The 20379-nt window shown below is 34.8% G+C and overlaps 3 protein-coding genes across 3 annotated transcripts; all 3 read right to left on the reverse strand.

The window, feature by feature from the left end:
- Positions 1-15125: 15125 nt before the first annotated feature.
- LOC115988639 lies at positions 15126-15917 on the reverse strand. The gene is made up of 2 exons (XM_031112221.1): positions 15875-15917; positions 15126-15710 (listed from the first exon to the last, which is right to left on the reverse strand). The coding sequence occupies exons 1-2, from the start codon at positions 15914-15916 to the stop codon at positions 15258-15260; spliced, it is 495 nt and encodes a 164-aa protein (XP_030968081.1). The 5' UTR covers position 15917; the 3' UTR covers positions 15126-15257.
- A 295-nt stretch (positions 15918-16212) lies between these two features.
- LOC115988424 (putative nuclease HARBI1) lies at positions 16213-17195 on the reverse strand. The gene is made up of 2 exons (XM_031112000.1): positions 17074-17195; positions 16213-16994 (listed from the first exon to the last, which is right to left on the reverse strand). Exons 1-2 carry the CDS (start codon positions 17159-17161, stop codon positions 16543-16545), a joined length of 540 nt encoding a protein of 179 aa, XP_030967860.1. The 5' UTR covers positions 17162-17195; the 3' UTR covers positions 16213-16542.
- Positions 17178-19095, reverse strand: LOC115989850. Its single transcript, XM_031113730.1, has 4 exons — positions 19046-19095; positions 17385-17879; positions 17235-17299; positions 17178-17187 (listed from the first exon to the last, which is right to left on the reverse strand). Exons 2-4 carry the CDS (start codon positions 17877-17879, stop codon positions 17178-17180), a joined length of 570 nt encoding a protein of 189 aa, XP_030969590.1. The 5' UTR covers positions 19046-19095.
- Between the last annotated feature and the right edge of the window lie 1284 nt (positions 19096-20379).

Below are 20379 nucleotides of genomic sequence, written 5' to 3' on the forward strand. Positions count from 1 at the left end.
TTCCTCAAGAAACGATGTGTGTCTTCTGTGACAACACCAGTGCCATCAATCTTTCCAAGAATCCTGTCCAGCACTCTAAGTCTAAACACATAGAGATACGCTACCATTTCATTCGGGATTTGGTAGAGGAAAGAGTTGTGTGTCTTGAGTTCATACACACCGACAATCAAAAGGCGGACATCTTCACCAAGCCTCTCGATGGTCCACGGTTTGAATCACTCCGTAAGACCATTGGTGTCGGTACAATTCCTTGATTATCTTGTGTGTTGTGCGCTTCACATATTTCTAATTTGATATAATTGCTTGTGATGTGGCACACACTTCCTTGTTAACCCTCTGTGCAATATGTTTATTGTTTGTTTGTCCTTCTGTTAATTCTGTTGGTTCTTTCTTTGATTGTTAAATCATTTTTCTTCTTCTGTGTCAAAAATCCAAAAACCACATAAAAATTAGAAAATCAAAAAGCTTGATTGACTTTGTTGAGCTCTTGTCTCAAAACTTGTTTTGACTTGTACCTTTGTGCTAATGGCTTTGTGCATTTTCGAACATTACTTGTTTTCATGCACGTATATCTCTGTGGGAAAAATCTTGAAATCTTTGTGATTGTTGTAAATAGATCTTCAAACTTGTCATGAATGATTAGTGAATGGTTTTGTTGATCTTGAGCCTTGCATAGACTTGTGTCTATATATCTTCCCACTCTTTATTTTTGTTTTGTTAAAAAGAGCTCACCAAATGTAAATCTCCAAATGAAAAGAGATATTGAGCTGCAAAAGCCTGTCGCACATTCTAGTATTTGACTAGGAAAAAGGGTAAGCGACCTTATATTGAAATGAATGTTTATTCAAAAAGCCAAAGGCTTATTCCTTAAAGTGAAATATCATATATCACTCTCACAATGAGAGGTGATTGTCTCAAATAGATCAAAAAGATCAATTGTGTTGACTGAAAGTGGAGTCAAATGTAAAGCTCCAAATCATGTTATCAAGTTTATGTGGGAGGTCATATATACATATTTCTATAATTGAGATGGGTCACATGATCTAGTGCTAATTGTGTATGCCTTGGTTGAATTGATCATTGAAGCTTCACACTAGACGAAGGACTATCTCATTGTTGATATCCACACACAACACACAAGTTTATGTTCAATAAATGCCATATTCATTTGTGTGATTGTACTTGATGAAATATGTTTTCACATGCTCAATCTTTGTTAATTAAAGCACAAAAAGATTTTTGAGTGTTTTAGGTGTTTTTGGAAAGTATTTTGTTCGAAAAATCTGAAAATTTCAAAAAGCCAGTTTTGCCCTGTTTTGGCGGCTTAGTCGCGGGTATGTCAAGTCGCGAGCCTCAGTCGCACCGTCGCTGGTCATTTTTGGCGACTTGTTCGCGGGTGGAAGGTCCAGTCGCGAGGTTCACTCAGAGATTTTCGCGGCTCAGCTCGCGACTCACTCGCGGGTAGACCTTCTAGTCGCGAAAAACACTTAGAAAATTTTTCACATTTTTGTTCTTGTGTACTTTGGCGGCTTGAGCTAGCGACTGTGTGGCGACTTAATCCAGTCGCGAAAAACGCGTGTTTTGAAGAGATAAGGGCAGTTTTAAACTTTTTGTTTTTCCCTCGACCTTTTTGTGACTATTCATTGTCTTCTTCATTTGCTCCTACCCATCACTCCGTGTCTCCATTTTCGATCTCCAGTGTTTGCCTCCTTTCCGATCAAACTCGTCGTCTAACAGGTATGATATTTCTGTTTTGAACTCTATTTTACTTGTTTTGATGTTTTTTTTTTCTCTGGATTTTCACATTTGTTTGTGATTTTGTGATGGGTTTCTAGCTACACTATTTCTCTTTGTCCTTGCTTCGCTTATGGAATCTTGTGTTTCCATTTTTGAGCTAGTTTATTTTGGATGGTTTTTGAGTTCTTCATCATGTGCTTAGCTAGGGTTTGCTCTTTTGTGTCTGATCTGCTGTTGATGTCGTGTTTCACTATGGTCCTGTGTGGTTTCCTGTTGATGTGTTGTTGAATGTGGGTCCGTTTTCAGCTGATTCTGTGCAGTTCAATTTGGGCCTTCTGTGTCCCTCATTGATTTCGTCTGACCATTTTCATCCAGCTATTAGGGTTTCTTTATTGTCCCTATATTTCCACTAACCCTCTGCTAATAAAGCTTGTTGGATTGTGTTCTGTCATTTTCCTTGTTCATATTGCAGACTGGTCATGTCACCATTTAAGAAAGCTGCTGTAAAAGGAGGTAGTTCCAAAGGGAAGGAACCAGTCATAGATGTTGATGATTTCTCACCTCAACCACGAGGGACTCGTTCTTCATCGAAGAGATTCGATCCCGACAAGTTCAGATCATATGCAGCCTATCAGTCTTATGAGAATTTCTTTCTTCATGCCACACCATTACTAGAGAGAGCTTTGGATCAGTCCTCACTTCATGACACTGACATTCCGAAATGGTTCGCTCACAAGGATTGGAATTACCTTCTCTCTGATCCGGATGACGCGTATGAAGAGTTGGTAAAAGAGTTTTATGCCAACGCAATTGTGGAAGGAGATGAACTTAAGTGCTGGGTTCGGAAAAAGAGCTTTTCTGTTTCTCCTGCATATCTGGCAGAAATTCTTCACATCAACAGACCCATTTTCCGACATTCGCCAGTTTACGATGATCTCTGCCCTAATGAGGAGCTTCTTAAAGAAAGTCTTGGTCCAGATTTGGAGTTCTCGCCCACTGGCAAGTCCATCAGTGTTTCTTCTCTCTCTCCAAAGCTTAGAGTGCTTACAATTGTCATGTTTCACAATTTGTACCCTTTGTCCAGCACTGGGTATATGAACCTTGGACGGGCTTTGTTTCTTCATGATCTAATCTCTGATGTGGAAATAGACATCTGTGCTCATATCTTTCATGTTCTGCGCAAAACGGTTCTTCGAAATGAGTCTCGGATATGCGTTCCTTTTTGCAGTCTAATTTCCCGGATCTTGAAGCTCAAGGGAGTTTATCCAATGGCTGATGAATCCCCTATGCCCAAACCAAGTCCAATCAACATGCGCACATTCAATGCGAGCATTGGACATAGTCGGAAGAGAGCCAAACCAGAAACTTCTGCATCTCACAATGACTCTCAGTTTAGCACTCTCTCCCTAGATGGGAAGCTTGAACGTATTGTATCCTCTGTCCACGAGTTGAATACAAAGATGTCTGGACTCACAGCTTCTCTACACCATCAAAGCACTCGGTGGGATATGAAGTTTACTTCTCTTCAGACCCAATTGGATCAAATTTAGAGAAAGTTGGAAGAGGATGACTAGCCTATTCCATGACAAAAAGGGGGAGAGATAGGCATGATCAGAGGGGGAGTGTCTTTACCTAAGGGGGAGTGTCTTTACATTCTTCTTCAGCTTAAGTGTTCACTTTATGTTGTTTTGTAAACTGTTATTCAGGATGTTTGTGTTTGTACCCATGTGCTTATGTAAGCTTTTAGGGTTTATGTGTTTTGCATAGTTTGTAGGCTTTATGGTATGTACCTTGCTTAGTGCAGCATTTATGCTATGTTGAAATCAGTACTTTAATCTAAATGTTCTGCATTTTGGTTTATGTACTGTCACTCTTGTGCCCTTGTAGGATTGTTCCTAGATGCATATGCCTTGTGAGATATGCATTGGTTGAGTGTTGAGCATACAAGTGTCTTGCCTTGTGCATGTCAACTTGTATGTCCTTGTGTTCATTCCAAGTGTGAATGAACACTGTGATCACTACATTGTGGTGTTCATTTGGTTGATCAAGCCATGGTTTGTTTAATAACTCCATCTTTGCTTGATCACATATTGCCTGTTTCATATGCATTTTATAATTTTCTGCCTACAATGATCATGGTGTATTGTTGTGTTTCAGGAGTATTATGTTCATATGATTCAAGTGCTTCACAGCTTCTAGAGTTAGGTGTGAGTGAGTTTTGTTCAACTGTTCCCAACTCACATGTTAAGTCTAGAGTCTGTTTTAGGGTTTTGTCACGGAATAGCCAAAGGGGGAGATTGTAAGGTTGAATTTATTCAACCATCTAATTAGCTTTATTCCGTGCCAAATTTGCTTGTAATTCAGCATTTAGTAACCCTGTATTTAGGTGGGTTTGTTGTAAGGGTAGTGAGTGAGATAGAGTGAAGTTTGCTCAAGAGTGTGCAAGAAAACAGAGTCTCGCGGCTGGGTCTCGCGGGTGACTCGCGGCTTCAAGCCGCCAGAAGCAACCTCACGTGCCAAGCATGCTGGAAGGTGAACAGTCTGCTAGCTGGAGCACTACAGGACAAAACAGGACAACTGGCCATACGGTTATCTCGCGACTGGATCTCGCGACTTGGTCAAGCCGCGAGGTCAAGCCGCGAGCCACCCCTGTTTTGTAAAATTCTGACGTTTCACATTCCTCTCCACTCCAGTATAAATACCCCTATTACCCACGATTGAAAGAGAGCTTCCAGAGAGAATTTTGAGAGAGAAACCCTAAAGAAAAACCAGATTGTTTCACCCACAATCTCTACCTTAGAATCTCTTCGAATTCCTCATCTCTCTTCCTCTCCATTGTTAAATCCTTGAGAGGCATTATACCAAACCTGGTTCTCACCATCATCATCACTGTGAGACAGTTGTTTGGATTTCTGGGAAGCAGTTAGGAAGGAGCCAATCTTCATTGGTTGATGCTACGGTCTAGTAGGGGAATCCGGGAAGCTGGAAAAGAAAAAGGTTCGGCGCAACCTCGTTGGAGCAAGAAGCTTGGAGGGCTTAGGTGCACTGGGTAGATTAGGCTTGGAGGGTCTATTGCTGTCCTTGTATCCCAACTATATTTTCTAGTGGGTTGATTACCGCTTGGAGGGCGGCGGAGAGGTTTTTCGCCGAGGACTTCGGTTTCCTCTTCGATAACACATCGCGTGTTGTCTTTGTGTTTGCATCTTCCTTCCTCTCTATCTTTGCCTTCTATTTATCTGCTGTGGATTTTATTCTGTTATGGCTTAGATAGTTTTTAATCAATTTCGTATGATAGCATATGTTAAGTTTCCGCACACTTGTTGTTTGACATATTGCTTGAATTGATTAAGTTTTAATTTGGGGGTCTAAACGTTCAAAGGTGTTTTTACACGTTTTTGAACTTTCATATATATATATATATATATATATATATATTTATATATATCTCGCAGGGATGGACTTGGGATTTCAAGTTAGAGGGGTTGGAGATAAGCACAAAAAAGAAAAATGAAAAAAATTCAAATGCGCATCCATATATTATTAACAAACTATCAACCGATACAAATACACAACATCATTGTTTCTTAATGTATTAAGATGCAAACATTTATCAATAAAAACAATAGACACAAAACACTATTATTTCTTAATACATTTTCTATGAAAATGGAACTTGACACTATGAACTTATTATATATGCACTACCAACAAGCACTTTTCCTAACTTTACCATTTTTATTCCTTGAAAGTTGAATCAATGTTCCTCTTTCTATTACTTGTTTCTATTATTGCCCGTTTCAAGTTGTTTCGGGGTTCTTAAAAAATATATATATATATATATATCTATATATTTATAAAATAATTGTTACTTTTATATAAAATAATGAATTTAATTTAATTTTTTTGTAGAAATCTTAAATAAGGTGGGATTTAAAAAAATATTTATTTATAATCTTATATTCTTATTCCCATTTTATATAAGATTTTTAACTTACTATTTGCTTATGGCAATCTTCTAAATAAATAAGAATATAGGATTATTTTTTAAATAGGAAGTTTCCTAGAAGTTTCCTTAATCTCTTTACTGCACAACATGTGTTTTACTTTTACCATTAGATCTCTTTTTTCTATTTTCGCAACCAAATTTCTTCCTCACAGTCTCTCACCAAGGAAGCAATGCCAATATCTCAAATTAATTCTTTACTCAAATATTCTTTCATACTTTTAGTCTTCATCATTTAACCGTGAATCTAAGCCAGGGACAGGTCTCGCGTGGCGGCAGTGGTGGCGCTGTTGTGGCCGTTTACCGTTTATGTATGCAATGCTGACAGTTGAGATAGTGACGGATGTGCAATGGATTTCTCTTGCGTGTGGTGGCTTGAGTGGCAGCGTGACTAGGTCTGCGATGGGTCTCTCTCTTTTCTTTTCTTTTTTCCTTTGTTTTCACTTGTTGCTTTGCTCCATTTGGTTTCTTTTGCTTCTTTTTTTTTTTTTTTTTTACATCTTTTTTTTTTAGAGTTACATGGGCTCAGGGCTCTTGACTGGGCTGGCCAGCTGGGATAGGGGGGCCTAAGTCATTTTGCTAAGGGGGCCCAAGTCTTTTCTTTCTTTTTTTTAGGGAAAATTTTACATACTAATTTTTTTTTTTTTTTTTGGCCTAGGGGCCCCCTTAGGCCCCCACCTGGGCCCGTCCCTAATATCTTGGCAAATATTATTTTACATGAACTTTATAATATAAAGTGAACATTGTAGACCAAATGATTATTTCAATATGGCTAATATTTGCCACGTTGGGAGAAAGTGTACAATCATTTTGCTTACAGTGTACACATTGCATTGTAGTGTTCATCATGTAAACTAATAATTTTCAAGTTATATCTGGTGTAACTCTAAAAACCATTGGATTTAAGTAGATCCAACGGTTAAAAAAGACCCTTGTTAATGCTAATATTCTGATTAGGATCTCATTAATTATCCCTCATTTGTTATATTTTATATCTATCCCTAAGCCCAAAAAGGTGTTATATTTGACTCTCTCTCTCTACATTTCTCTCTCTATCTATTTCTCCTCCACCGTTGTTCCACCTCCATGGATAGATTGCCAGTAGAAGAAGGAAAAAAAAAAAATGGAAATGCTTAAGAAGCGAATCCCAGAATAGTTGCTTAAGGAACATTGGATGAACCGCACTCTACTCTTAGCATGCTTTCTTGACATCTCAGAGCTTAATCGCATGTTCAAGTTCTTGGATGATCTCGGCCATATTTGTGGGTTATACGTGCTTTGCTTCAGTCTTGCAAAGGATAAGATTAGAGGTAAGTCTTGTGTTGCTTATCATGAGAAGATTTTATTCAATGAGAACTTCTCTTATGTAGTTTTCAACAAGAGAATGTCGCATGGAGAGCTTCATGTGCTGAATGATGGAGCCATTGTTACTTCTAGTGCTAATGTTGAAATCGTATTAAATGATGATGAATGTAAAGATGCTATTGTGGATTTGTTATTGAAGGGAGGTACTAATATTAATATTGGGGAGCAATTGAAACAATGGGCAAATTTGAGAGAAACAAGTAGAAGTCAAGGGAAAGAGCTTTTCAAGATCTATGAGGCTAAATTTCACAGGATGCCGAACATTTTTGAGAAAAAAAAATACTATATTTGAGATACATTAAGGTATGGTAGAATTTGGATAGTATATGCGTTGAAGAAGATAAAAGAAGGGAAGAGTTTGGGCACAAACCATTGAGTTACGAGTCTCTCTTGTCAGAGAGTGAGAGAAAGATTAAGAACACAATTTTTTTTCCCCTTCTTATACCAGCAATCTATCCATGGAGGTGGAACAACGGTGGAGGGGAGAGAGAGAGAGAGAGACTTAAATATAACACTTTTTATGGGTTTAGAGATAAATATAAAATATAATAAATGAGGGATAATTAATGAGATCCGAATCAGAATATTAGCATTAATGAGAGTCATTTTTTGACTGTTGGATCTACCTTTAGAGTTACACTAGGTGTAACTTGAACTCATCTCATATATATATAAGGTGAGAAATGATATAGGGTTGACTAGGGTATGTATTACGAAATGGAACAATGTTAAGAAAAACATGAGAATTAAGTGTTAAAACTAGGATAGTATGGAAAGATTGTGGAGATCCAACTCCTCTGTCAGCTCCAGGACTGGTTGTCCTTTTGATATTGTAAATGAAGAAGATCACACTATTGAAGAAAATGATTTTCTTGATTTCCAGAAATGGAATATTCCCAATGTTGATACTAAAATTGTTTACAAAACTAGTTGGACTGAAAATAGATTTTATTCTTCTTACAAATTTAGAATTGTTGAACAAACATTTTCTATTTCAAGAACTCATGAAAAATGTTGCTTGTTTTCTAAAAGAAATATTAGTAATTTTCTTGCTAAAAAATTCAATTATTTGCATATTTGTATGGTTCAAGTTGCTGTTAAACCACTCACTAGAAAAGGTATAAATGCTTCTATTCTCATGTGTTTAAGAGATGCTAGATTTAAGAACTTTAAAGATAGCATTCTTGGTATGATTATTGCTTCTTTGTGTGATGGTCCTGTATATTTTACCTATTATCCTGATATTACTCTTGCTTTGGATGATCCTAATATTGTTAAAGCTTTAACCTTGAATATTGCTTCATCTGGTTATCACATGGATGAAGGTAGTAAGCCTTTTGCTTTGACTTATCGCATTTATTATAGACTTTTAGGTATTCAATTGAATCCTGGTGCAAGGATCAATAGAGAACCTATTGGTAAAACTAAGCTAATTCAATGTTCAACTCCTGATGCTAAAGTTCAAGTTCCAAAAATGATTCAATGGCAAGATGTTAAGCTTCCCACTAAATGGTTGTTGGAACAAGAACTTGCTAAACCTACTTTTGATAAGTTAAATCTCACTCATATTCAACAATATTTTAATGGTACTGTAAAATAAGTTTTCAAAACAATCAACCCTTGAGGGTCAACGAAGGAAGACATTCCTTTGTTGGATCTGAAAGTATTTCAAAAAGAGATCAAGATCCCAATGAATTTTTCCCAAAGAGTTTTGAAAAACCCACAAATTTAAAGCTAAAATGTGTTTCAAGTGATAAATCCCAAGTTAGCACTGTTTTCAATTCTACTAAACTTGCAACTTCCTTTCCATATGGTAGAATTGCCAATGAAGAAGAAGATGACACTAGATCTGTGTCTCCATCTGTTTCTGATTTTCCCCCTATTGAAACCCTTGATTATCCAAACCAATTAAGAGTTTTGAATGTTTTGAATGAGAGCTTTGAAATGGATATGGTTTCATTGTATAATGAATTTATTTCTACTAAAAACAGAGATAAAAGAAAATATTATCAAAGTATTTTTGCTCAGTCTGAAAAAGACTGTGTCAAAAGGAAATGGAAAGAGAAGATGAATCAATTGAAAAAACATATTTTGTTTTTTGATTTTCTTGAGAATTATTATGTTCCAAAAGATGAAGTTTCAAAAAACCATTTAAATGTGATAAAGAAATCAAATTTTGTTAAAGAAGATAAAACCGTTGTTAGGTCTAGCCATCCGCCTCTTGAGAAAGTTTTGATAACCTGTAAGAAGACTGAAGTTAAGACCTCCCCTTTGAAAATTGCTGATGATCAAACTCCTATTATTAGTATTATTGAACAAAACAATTTTACTAATGAATCCTTGCATATTATTGGTCAACAACTTGACCATGTTGAAGAAAAAATTGTTGAAAAAACCCCTATTTCAAAGACTGAGAAACCTTTGATTGATTTACCCTGTCAAGATGGAAAATCGAAGTTTAAAACTTCCCAAGCTAAAACTCTTGACATTGTTGAGAAAATGCTTTTTGATTTAAAAGTCAAAACTGGGGGTACTTCTACAAGTGCTGCTTGTACTATTTCAAGAAATGAAAAAGAAATTGTTTCTGATGAAAACATTGATTCTGATTCTTTATCTTCTATTTCTGCAAAAAAGGTTTTTGATGATGATTTACCAAAAATTAAAAGATTTGTTGGAAGTTTTAAACCCATGTCTTTTACAAAAATTGGTATTCAAAACCTACTCCTCCTGATATGCCGTTTGAAGAAAGATCTTTTCAAAATTATAGCCATAAAAAATATAAAAAATACAAAACCAACTTTGTTAAACCTAATGATTTTTATGCTAAAAAAAGAAAAATGTTTCTAAAAAATATGATAAACAAAGAGCAAGTAAAGGTAAATGTTTTAACTATGGTAAACCTGGACACTACAGTAAAGATTGCAAACAAAAACCTAGTAAGTTAAAAAATAAGTTTAACATGTTAAAAATTGATGATAAAGATCAAGAAGAATTATTCAGAATTCTTGAATCAAACAATTCGTTTGATTCATTAGAAGATGATTATTTTTTCCTCATCTGATTCTTGTTATCAATCTACTGATGATTCTTCTGATTCTCCTAATTTTAAAATTGGTTGTAGAGATTCCTATTGTAATGTTATTAAATTTGTTATTGTTCTCACTAAAAGTGAAGAAAATGAAAGTTTGTTGATTAAATTGATAAGTCAAATTGAAAACCCTGAATTACAAAAAGAATATTTGGATAAGCTTAAGAAAAATTTGATAAAAGATGAAACTGGTAAAAACTAAAATCAACTATAAGCTTTGAAGAAACTTTGGAAAGATTTAACAAAAAGAAATCCAAAGAATTAACTATTAATGATCTTCAACATGAAGGAAACATTTGTATTCGTTTCTGGACACTATCAAAAGAAATGGTCTTGTTGTCTCTGCTAAGAAAATCAAATTGTTTCAAACAAAAGTTTGTTTCCTTGGCCATGACATCTCTAAAGGACAAATTCGTCCTATTAATAGAGCCATTCAGTTTGCTGATAAATTTTCTGGTGTCATCACTGATAAAACCCAACATCAAAGGTTTCTAGGATCATTGAATTATGTTGCTGATTTCTACAAAGATATGAGGAAACAATGTAAACCCCTTTTTGACAGGTTACAAAACAATCCTCCACCTTGGTCTGATGTCCATACTTCTCTGGTTAAACAAATCAAATCTCATGTTAAGACATTGTTGTGTCTTGGTATTCCCACTGTTAATGCTTTCGAAATTGTTAAGACCGATGCCTCTGACATTGGTTATGGTAGTATTTTGAAACAAAGAGTTTCCACAAATTCATCTGAACAAATTGTTCATTTGTATTCTGGAATCTAGAATACTGCATAGTTAAACTATAGTACTATTAAAAAAGAGATTTTATCTATAGTACTATGTATTTCAAAGTTTCAAAGTGATTTATTAAACCAAAAGTTTTTTTTGCGTATTGATTGCAAAAGTGCTAAATATGTTATTGAAAAAGATGTTGAAAATATTGCTTCAAAACATATTTTTGCCAGATGGCAAGCTATTTAAGTGTTTTTGATTTTGATATTGAATATATCAAAGGATCTCAGAATGTTATCCCTGATTTTCTTATCCATGAATTTCTACAGTGTCACCATGGCAAATAGGCGATCTAAAGACAAAAGCCCAGCCACTAATAAACCACTTGTTAAAAAAGAACTTGTTTCTTCCCTAGAAATTGTTAACCGATTCACCCCCTTAGGTACTATCCCTAAGCCCAACTATTCCTCTGTCTTAACCTCCTCTTATGATCCTTATGCCTTAACCAGTGTTTCCCAATCTGTTAAAACTATTTGCCCCAAGGCTTCCAATGCTTCTTAATATGTTAAAAAACAATTTGTTCAAAACCTGTTTTCTATTGAGTCAACTAGGGCTTCCATTGCTGACCCGCTCCTTTAGGCTTGCTAATAGCTATTTTCCCCCAAAATTCCATTGGATCCTTGAGCACTGTCAGAAGGATGTGCAATACTATTCTGACATTTTACATCATGAAAATTCCATCACTATTAAAGCCATAAAAGACAAAGCTAACAGTGCTAAGATTATTTATCACAGTGTTTTCTTGAATCACATTATTTCCGAAGAAATGTGGGGTCCCAGCCTTGCCTCCACAAGAATGATGCCAACTTCCCCTGCTCCATATTCATATCATAATTATTTCACTGCCTGGTTCAAATTCATGCTTCATCAAAATGAAAATATGTCTCATTCATGGTTTGTTAATTTTGGTAAGGATTTCAATTTTGCTTTCCCCTTTTGGTTCATACGCTGGTGGACCTAGTTTGGCTCAATTCTTGAAATATTCCCAGAACCATTAATGAATTCTTTTACATATTTCAAAAATGTGTTTAAAGTTGATTCCTATGGTACTAAATTCCCTCCTTTGCTCCATTTCATTAAGAAATACAAGGTTCTTTGGATCCTGAAATGGCAATATAATAAGGAAGTTGATGTTCTCACTCGCCACTGGTATGTTAAGTGGTGGGATAAGTTTCCTCACACACAATCAATTATTAACAATGTCATCAGAGAATTCCCATCCCCAACTGCTTCTCCAGCACTAAGAATCGCTACCCCTATGCAAAAAGCTGAACTAGCTGATGCACCTGCTTCTACATCTACTAAAGCTATTAAACCCTCTACTAAGCCTAGGAAAAAGGTTTCTCCTTTGGATGAGATTCGCAAGGACCCTAATGCTCTATATGCTCTCATCAAGATGATATCAAAGGAAAAAGAAGCTGCTGATTTAGAAGATGAATAGTCGTCTGAAGCTTCTGTTACAAAAGACACTTACTAGCCCTACAATCAGGAGTGGTTTGGTCATGATGAAGAAGAAACTCAAGATTTAGCAGAAGATTGATTCCCCTATTTGTTTGGCCTGCACAATGGCCAAAATGCTACAATATTTTCCCCTTGGTGAAATTCTCACTATTGTTTTACATTACTACCCCATGCAAATGATGATGTTTTGACAAAGAGATTCTTCATGCTTTAGTCATTTCAAGCTTACTTTTTGCAAGTCTTGGTTTTTTGAATTGAAGAATCAAACAAGGCCCTACTACTGATGATTTGAGACAAAAAGTGAAAAAATCACTATTCATGGATTATTGTTCATGGATTATTGTTCACCGATTACTGTTCACTTTTCACTATTCATCAGTATTGTTCACTATGCTTTTTATACCTATTTAAGGGGGGATGTCCCTTATGTTAAACCAAGTTTTGCTCTAGAGCCAGAATTCTTTTTATGACTACTTCTCTCCTTTAGAACTTCTCTCTAGAATTTCCACTATTACCACTATTTCCCTACAAAGCTTTGTAACTAGAACTAGTTCAAGCCTTGTAACTGTTAAACTGTTAAGATCTTATAACTACTACTATAAGTTCTGCTACTTATTTTCAATATTAACTACTTTCAGCTTTCAGTTTGTTCTATACTTTATATTGTTTTGATCTATATTGTTTGGCTGGTTCTAGCGCCTTATTATTGTTGTTTTGATCTATACTGCTTGACTGGTTCTACCGCCTTACTATTGTTTTAAATTACTTTGATTATATCTGCAATACCGCATTCTTGGTTGGTTCTACTTTGTTTATTTTACTTTTAACACTAATATTACTGTGCTTCTGCCTTCAACGTTGTGACAAGAGTTACACCATTTGTAGACCGTAGATTTATAATTGATCTGATGGTTAAAAAAAATAGCATTAAATGCTAATTGACTTACACCTCATTCACTTAATTAATAGCAATTTTGTTTCTCTCTTCTTATTTATTATTTAAAACCTTTTACATATATTCTTTTTTTTTGCCAATGACTTTACAAATATATTTGCAATACTTTTTTATTTTGTTTTTTGTTGAGTTCGTACTACTCTTTATTTATTTATTTATTTTTCCCTTCTTTTAAGTCAGTTATACTCTTATAGTCTTATCAATTGTGAATATATATCCTATCTCCTTGAAAATAAAATAAATGGCTAAGTATTGTTTAATGAAGTTTAAAAAAAATGTTTCTCAAATAATAACACAGATACTTTTTTTTGTTGAATGACTTTACAATTATATTTGCAATTCTCTCTTCTTCCTTTTTGGGAGTGCCTGAGTCTGTAATACTCATGTCGTTCTCTTTTCTTCTTTAAGCCGGTAATACCCAGCAATATCAATAATGTGCCTATGGATTCTCCAAATCATTGAACCATTCTATCACGGCTAATGTGATACCCTTGTGTCAGTTACGCTCCGTTTGTTTCGATGTAAAATATTTGCAAAGGTAAAATATTTTACATGTAAAATATTTGCAGGAAAATATTTTCATTTTACAGTGTTTGGCAATGTATATGAAAATGTTGTGTAAAATATTTTTTAGTGTTTGACACAACGTAAAATGGAAATAAAAAAACTGGTAAAATGAAAGCTCAGAATCAGCAATCAATATTCAAATACTAACTCAATCATTCCATCCGTATAGGCAAAGAAAGAGACAAATTGCTTAAAGTCATATGTGGCATCTACAAGAAAAAGAAAAAAAAAAAGATTCTGAGCACATCATCAGTATAGGCAAAGAAAGAGAACAGTAGTCATTAAGGTGAAATATTCACGGTTTAAAAATGTTCTATGTATAAATTAACACTATGCAGAATAGTTTTAGCTAAAGAGTATGACTGGGGAAGCCATCATAATAATGCTTGTATGTATCATTGTTACTCACATTATTAGGAAGCATCACTCATTCGATTCTGCCAAAGATGGCTCCTATTGTTTATCCGGGATGCTACTTTCTTGCCAGCTTTAGGAACTGAACCCAGCAATAAAATTATTAACGACAAGAAAAGAGAAACGAAAAATCAATGCAGATTTAGTTGAGCATAATTGCATAAAATGATTACAGCTGGCCCATTTATGAACAATTTTCTAAAATTTAACATTGTAAAGCTAGTCCTTAAGTCAAACTACTTCAATCATTCCATTCCACTTTTGACCTTCACCCCCTATACCATAACAGTATTCAATACTAACTCTACAATCTACAGACCATGAACCAGCAGAATTCAACTCAATATAATTGTTGCTTGGCAAAGGCATTCCATTCCAGGTACAAGCCCCTCCATAAAGTTTTCCTCCTACTACTTTTATAGAAGGTAAGTGCCAAATCACCACAACCTCAATCTGTGAAAATTTTCTGTAACCAACTCAATGGCCTACAAAAATTAATAAAGCAGTAATAAAGAAGAGAGAGAGAGAATCTGTTAGTATTTTCATTTAACAATCACCCCATTGTTAAATGAAAGCTCAGAATCAGCAGTCAATATTTCAACCTGATAGTTTAGGTAATCCAAGGAGAGTATCTTGTCCTTAATGGCCTATTTCAAAATGAAAGAACCTGCAGAATATTTCCCAACCAATACAGCAGAACTTGCAAAATATATCTGGAAAAAATATAACATTATCAAAATACTAATGAATCCAAAATATAACATTATTCCATAATAACTCCAAAACATGTCAATCAGTGTTCCATAATTATTAATAACCTAAAGAATACCATGGTACCACTAACATGTTTCACACAACGTATCCAGCAACTTCAAGTTAGAAGGTTTTGTTGAAAAATTTCTCCAACCAAAGCTTTCTCATCCTATCATTTTTAGCCATAAAGGCCTTTCCTGCCTTTTCATCATTAACCAAATGATCAAAAGCTTCATCAAGCATGTCTTCTTCAAAGCCTTCAACATTCATCACTACTTTATGAAGCTCATTTGTATTAACTGGGCCATGACTCAGAGCTGTAACAGCTACTGCAATCTGTTTGAGTTGTTCAGTCATCTCACTAAAAGGACTATCTTCATTCATAGCTGCATAAGTTCTCTTTCTATGGCTCCTTCCCTTAGATGAAGTTCCATTGGAAGCTTCATGGGCATCTTTTGGCAACGTATCAGTGTCACCTTCAAATTCTGGATTTTGGATGTCATTTTGTGGGGTCTCATTTTCAACCAATGGAGAATGTTCACTCCATTGCTTTGAAAAGCCACCGGTTGCCATGTCCTTACCAACAACAATAGCCATCTCATCATACTGTTCAATTTTTTTATTTAAATAAGGCGCATGAGCGGGATGAGCTTGTTCAAAGAAATATGACAATGTCAATAAATTGGATGATTTAATATAATAAATGTATAAAATGAAGCTCATTTATATAAATTTCATACCAGCACTTCAGCATCATAAGTTTGCTTGTCACATGTGATCATTTTCAAATTATCATCCCAACCAACTCCACTTTTTTTTCGAATATCCTGAACGAGTTTCCACTCTTTTCTAACCGTACGAAGGCGGTTATGCACATGTGATGCATGACACTCTACATTAAACTTCACACCAATTTCTTTTGCCACTTTGTCAAGGGATTGAGGCTTATATTTGTTTGAGGGCTTGTTGCCTTGTTTAGCCTCAACAACCAACATTTTAAACAGCATGTCACACATTGGTTGTGTCCACCTAAGTTGAGATCCCGATTCTTTCCCCTTGTTCTTGGACATTGCTATAGTCAAAAGGACAATCTAATGAATCACAACCATTATGATAATAACAATATAAAACATTATTACAAAAATAAAAATTGAAACTATGGAACAAAAAATTCATCATCAAAAAACAATGCAATGCCATGTTGACTTGAACTTGAGGAACCAAATAACAATTTTAACTGTTTCCCCACAAAAATATTCAATTATTACATTTTAAAAAGTATACAAGATATCCACTTATGCTTTGTTAGCAACCAAATACAAAGCCAAATAAAGTTGACAGCACCTAATCATAGAAAGCTGTAATACATCATCAACAAATAACTCCAAACAGTTTGGACTGAATAAATTTATGCATGTCTCCTAATTATGTAGTCAGCCCACATTGCTTGACATATCTCATCCCTCTTATTATTCCATTCTCTACTTTCCACTATAGCTTCGCGTCGGCTAGGTTGGACTCGATCACTAGACTCTATCTCAAATGTTCCATCTTGCATAATTGGGTCATTAGGATAAACCCCCATGATGTGATTGTGAATAACACCACATGCTAAAACTACATCCACTTGTGTATTAAAAGACCAAAATGGTTCTGCATCCAAGACACGAAAACGTTTTTTTATAACTCCAAACCCTCGCTCAATGGTAGTTCGCAACGAAGAATGACGAAGGTTGAATAATTCTTTTGCATTTTCAGGTGGATGATCACTAAACTCTTTCAAATGATATCGAACACTTCGATAAGGAGACAAGATTCCAGGTCTATTTCCATAACCGGCATCACCAAGATAATATTTACCTACAAATTATGAATCAATTTTTTTTAAAAAAAATTCCAGCATAAAACCAAACATAAAGGCTAGTTATCTATATAATACCTTCTGGAATTTTAAGTCCCCTTGGTCTACTAAGTGCATCATTTAAAATACGAGAATCATGAGCACTACCTTCCCAACCAGCTAACATATAGGTGAATCTTAAGTCAAACGAAACTGCAGCTAACACATTTTGTGTTGTCCCCCCCTTTCGACCACGAAACCTTCCTTGGATTTCAATTGGAACGGATGCACGGACATGAGTTCCATCAATTGCTCCCACACAATCCTAATGATGACCAATATTAAGTAATGTTCATTTCAAAAATCACCTAACAAATAAAAAAACAACAAACAAAATTTGAAAAGTTTACCTTAAAGTAAGGATAAAACCTTCTACTATTCCTTATCTCTGGGGGTGTAGAGTTGTCAGATAATCTAACAACATGCCTATATAACTGCAAAACTGCTTTAAGGACAATTTTAAAATATCGATAAGCTGTCTCAATCGATCTATGGAACCTGGCAGCAATGACTCGAAACCTAACATTATGGCCAATAATATGCAAAAACATCAACACCTGCTCTGTAACAGACATGTAGATAGTCTCACGTACCAAATTTCTCTCAACAAGAATTCTACATAATTCATAGAAAGCTACAGGTCTCATTCTTATCATAAAACTGCAACGTGCGTCACCTCGATGAAGAATATCACTTATAAAACCTTCTCTTTCATAATCCCGGTTCACACGAGGTTGCCTAATTATAAATCTCCTAGACCTAATATCTTCTAATATTATAGCTCCCACAGCAAGGACAGATGCAACTGTGGCAAGAACTGCTGCTTGAATTTTTTGGTTATCCATCTACATAACAAAACCAAGATAATGGGCTCTTTTAACTTTTCTTTAGCCACACAAAACTAAAACAAAATAGAAAAAGCCAACAACACAACCAAAAAGCAGAGGCAGCAACCAAATAAGTGATCAAAGGTGAGTGGTTGTAGATTTTTGATGGCCCTGTATGCTTTAAAATATCACAACCACATTACCCTTAACCAATGAATCCTTCACCTTACATATATTTATGAAGAAATGAACATAAAACCACAGTTGAGAAAAGTAAGCTGGCCCATTTAAGAACAAATCAATTATAACCTACTCTTGTGGCCAATCATATACAAAATATAGCAAAACCCAAAATCTCAGAATTTTTACAAAAGCCACTAGATTTATATCTTATGGCAAACCCAAAATCAAGCAATCATCCAGTTTAACAACCGTGCCCAGAACAATGCAAAACCAATTATATAACACACATCCAGTTGCTAACAAAACGTACAAAATCAAAGAATAAATGGAAGCAAATGTTTCTATTATAAATGCTTCAAAAAAAAAAAAAAAAAACCCATATATTTGCCTAAATCAGTTGTACTCTAACCCCACTGATCACCAATCCATTTTTAGATTGAAAAATTCAAACAGGCATGCACATAGTATTAACTAAAAATCAATAGCCCCAACCTCCCCTGCCAGTGGACTCTGCTCACTCCCCGTTCCAACATCCTTACTCTTGCAGATTATCAAAAAAACCAAAAATCAACAGAACATTGCAAATTATCAAAAAAAAAAAAAAAAAAAAAAAGAAACACGGAAACATTGCAGATTTTAAGTAATACATTGCAGATTATCAAAAAAAAAACTAAAAACTAAAAATAAAAAAAGTTACATAATCGAACACAATATTGTTACATTGCATTGGCCAATGAACCAAATCATTGAACTTAATTGTCTTTAGAAAAGTTAACACTCAATATAGTCATGTGGTTGATTCAATTGAAAAACCCAGAAACACAAAAACCCAGAGAAGGGTTAGAGACAACCCAGAAGCGAGCACAAAAGCCATTTTGTTGAAAAACCCAGAAACAAAACCATACGACACACCAGATCGAACAGAAAACCCAGAGAAGGGTTAGAGATGAAGAAAAATGAAAAGAAAAGGAGAAATCTAATCTAAAAAGGCAGAAAAGTACCTGGTTTTGCCGGTGATGGGCGGCGCCGGCGGAAGCTGGAGCTGGCCGGTGGTGTCTTGGACCTTGAAGCCGGAGATTGGAGGGAGAAGGGACCGAAGGTGGCTGGGTTTTTTGGAGAGAAATCTGAGAGGGTGGCTGGATGTTTTTGGAGTGATATATGAGAGGAGAGTTTTAGCGGAGTGATATATGAGAGGAGAGTTTTAGCACGAAAGTGCGGGAGTGATAAGTATCGGGGTGTGAGGAAGTAGCAAATGTAAAATGTTTTCTCAAAATTTTAAGCGTAAAATATTTTACACAAATTTGCTTAGATTGATGTGGTTGACTGAAAATATTTTACTTTTGACTAAATATTTTACTGCAAAACAAACACGTTAAAATTGAAAAATATTTTCCTGAAAATATTTTACATTGAAACAAACAGAGCGTTAGATACGATGCAAGTGACTACACGGGATAATCTTCTCTCGAATCGTCTCCCTGAGTCAAGCTAAATTCATTAAAGTAAAAGTGCAATCCCAATACACAGGATAGTAATTTTTTTTTTTTTTTTTTTTTGGAGCTCAAAACGATAGAAATATGTTATTGAAAACCAATGAATGACATACAAGTAGAGCTAGTGCACAACTAGCATAGAGCGGACACCCACTACATGCAGCGTAGTACGAACTCAACCAAATATATATATATATATATATATATATATGTATTGTAAATATATTTGTAAAATCCTTGGCAAAAAGAGGAATGCATTTTGAAAATATATTTGTAAAGTCATTGGCAAAAAGAGGAATGCATGTAAAAGGTTTTAAATAATAAATAAGGAAAGAGAAACAAAATTGCTATTAATTAAATGAATGAGATGTAAGTCAATTAGCATTTAATATTATTTTTTTAACCATTAGATCAATTACAAATCTACAGTCTACAAATAATGTAACTTAAACTCATCTATATAAATATATATATATATATATATATTTCTTGGACTATCAAAATTATTTACAGAAAATTTCACATAGGACAATAATTTCCTTCAAAATGGGATCTACAATTACATTTTACCATTTCATATTTTCATGTCCATTGTCAAAAAAAATTTAACCACCAAAAATATATATTTATGAGAAGAAATTGATTGTAGTAATCGTTGCCTTCATCATGTCATCTAATAAATCAATGAGATAAAATATGGTAGTTTTGAAATAGTCGTTAATTGTTCTATGCTTTGACAAAAATACACGTGTCACTATTGTATGCATGCTTCAATAATTGATCCAACGTCTTTTTACTTGTACTACCAAAATTTTTGTAAAAAAAATTAATTGCCTTCATCA

The sequence above is a fragment of the Quercus lobata genome, chromosome 5, assembly GCF_001633185.2.
Source record: "Quercus lobata isolate SW786 chromosome 5, ValleyOak3.0 Primary Assembly, whole genome shotgun sequence".
NCBI lineage: Eukaryota > Viridiplantae > Streptophyta > Magnoliopsida > Fagales > Fagaceae > Quercus > Quercus lobata.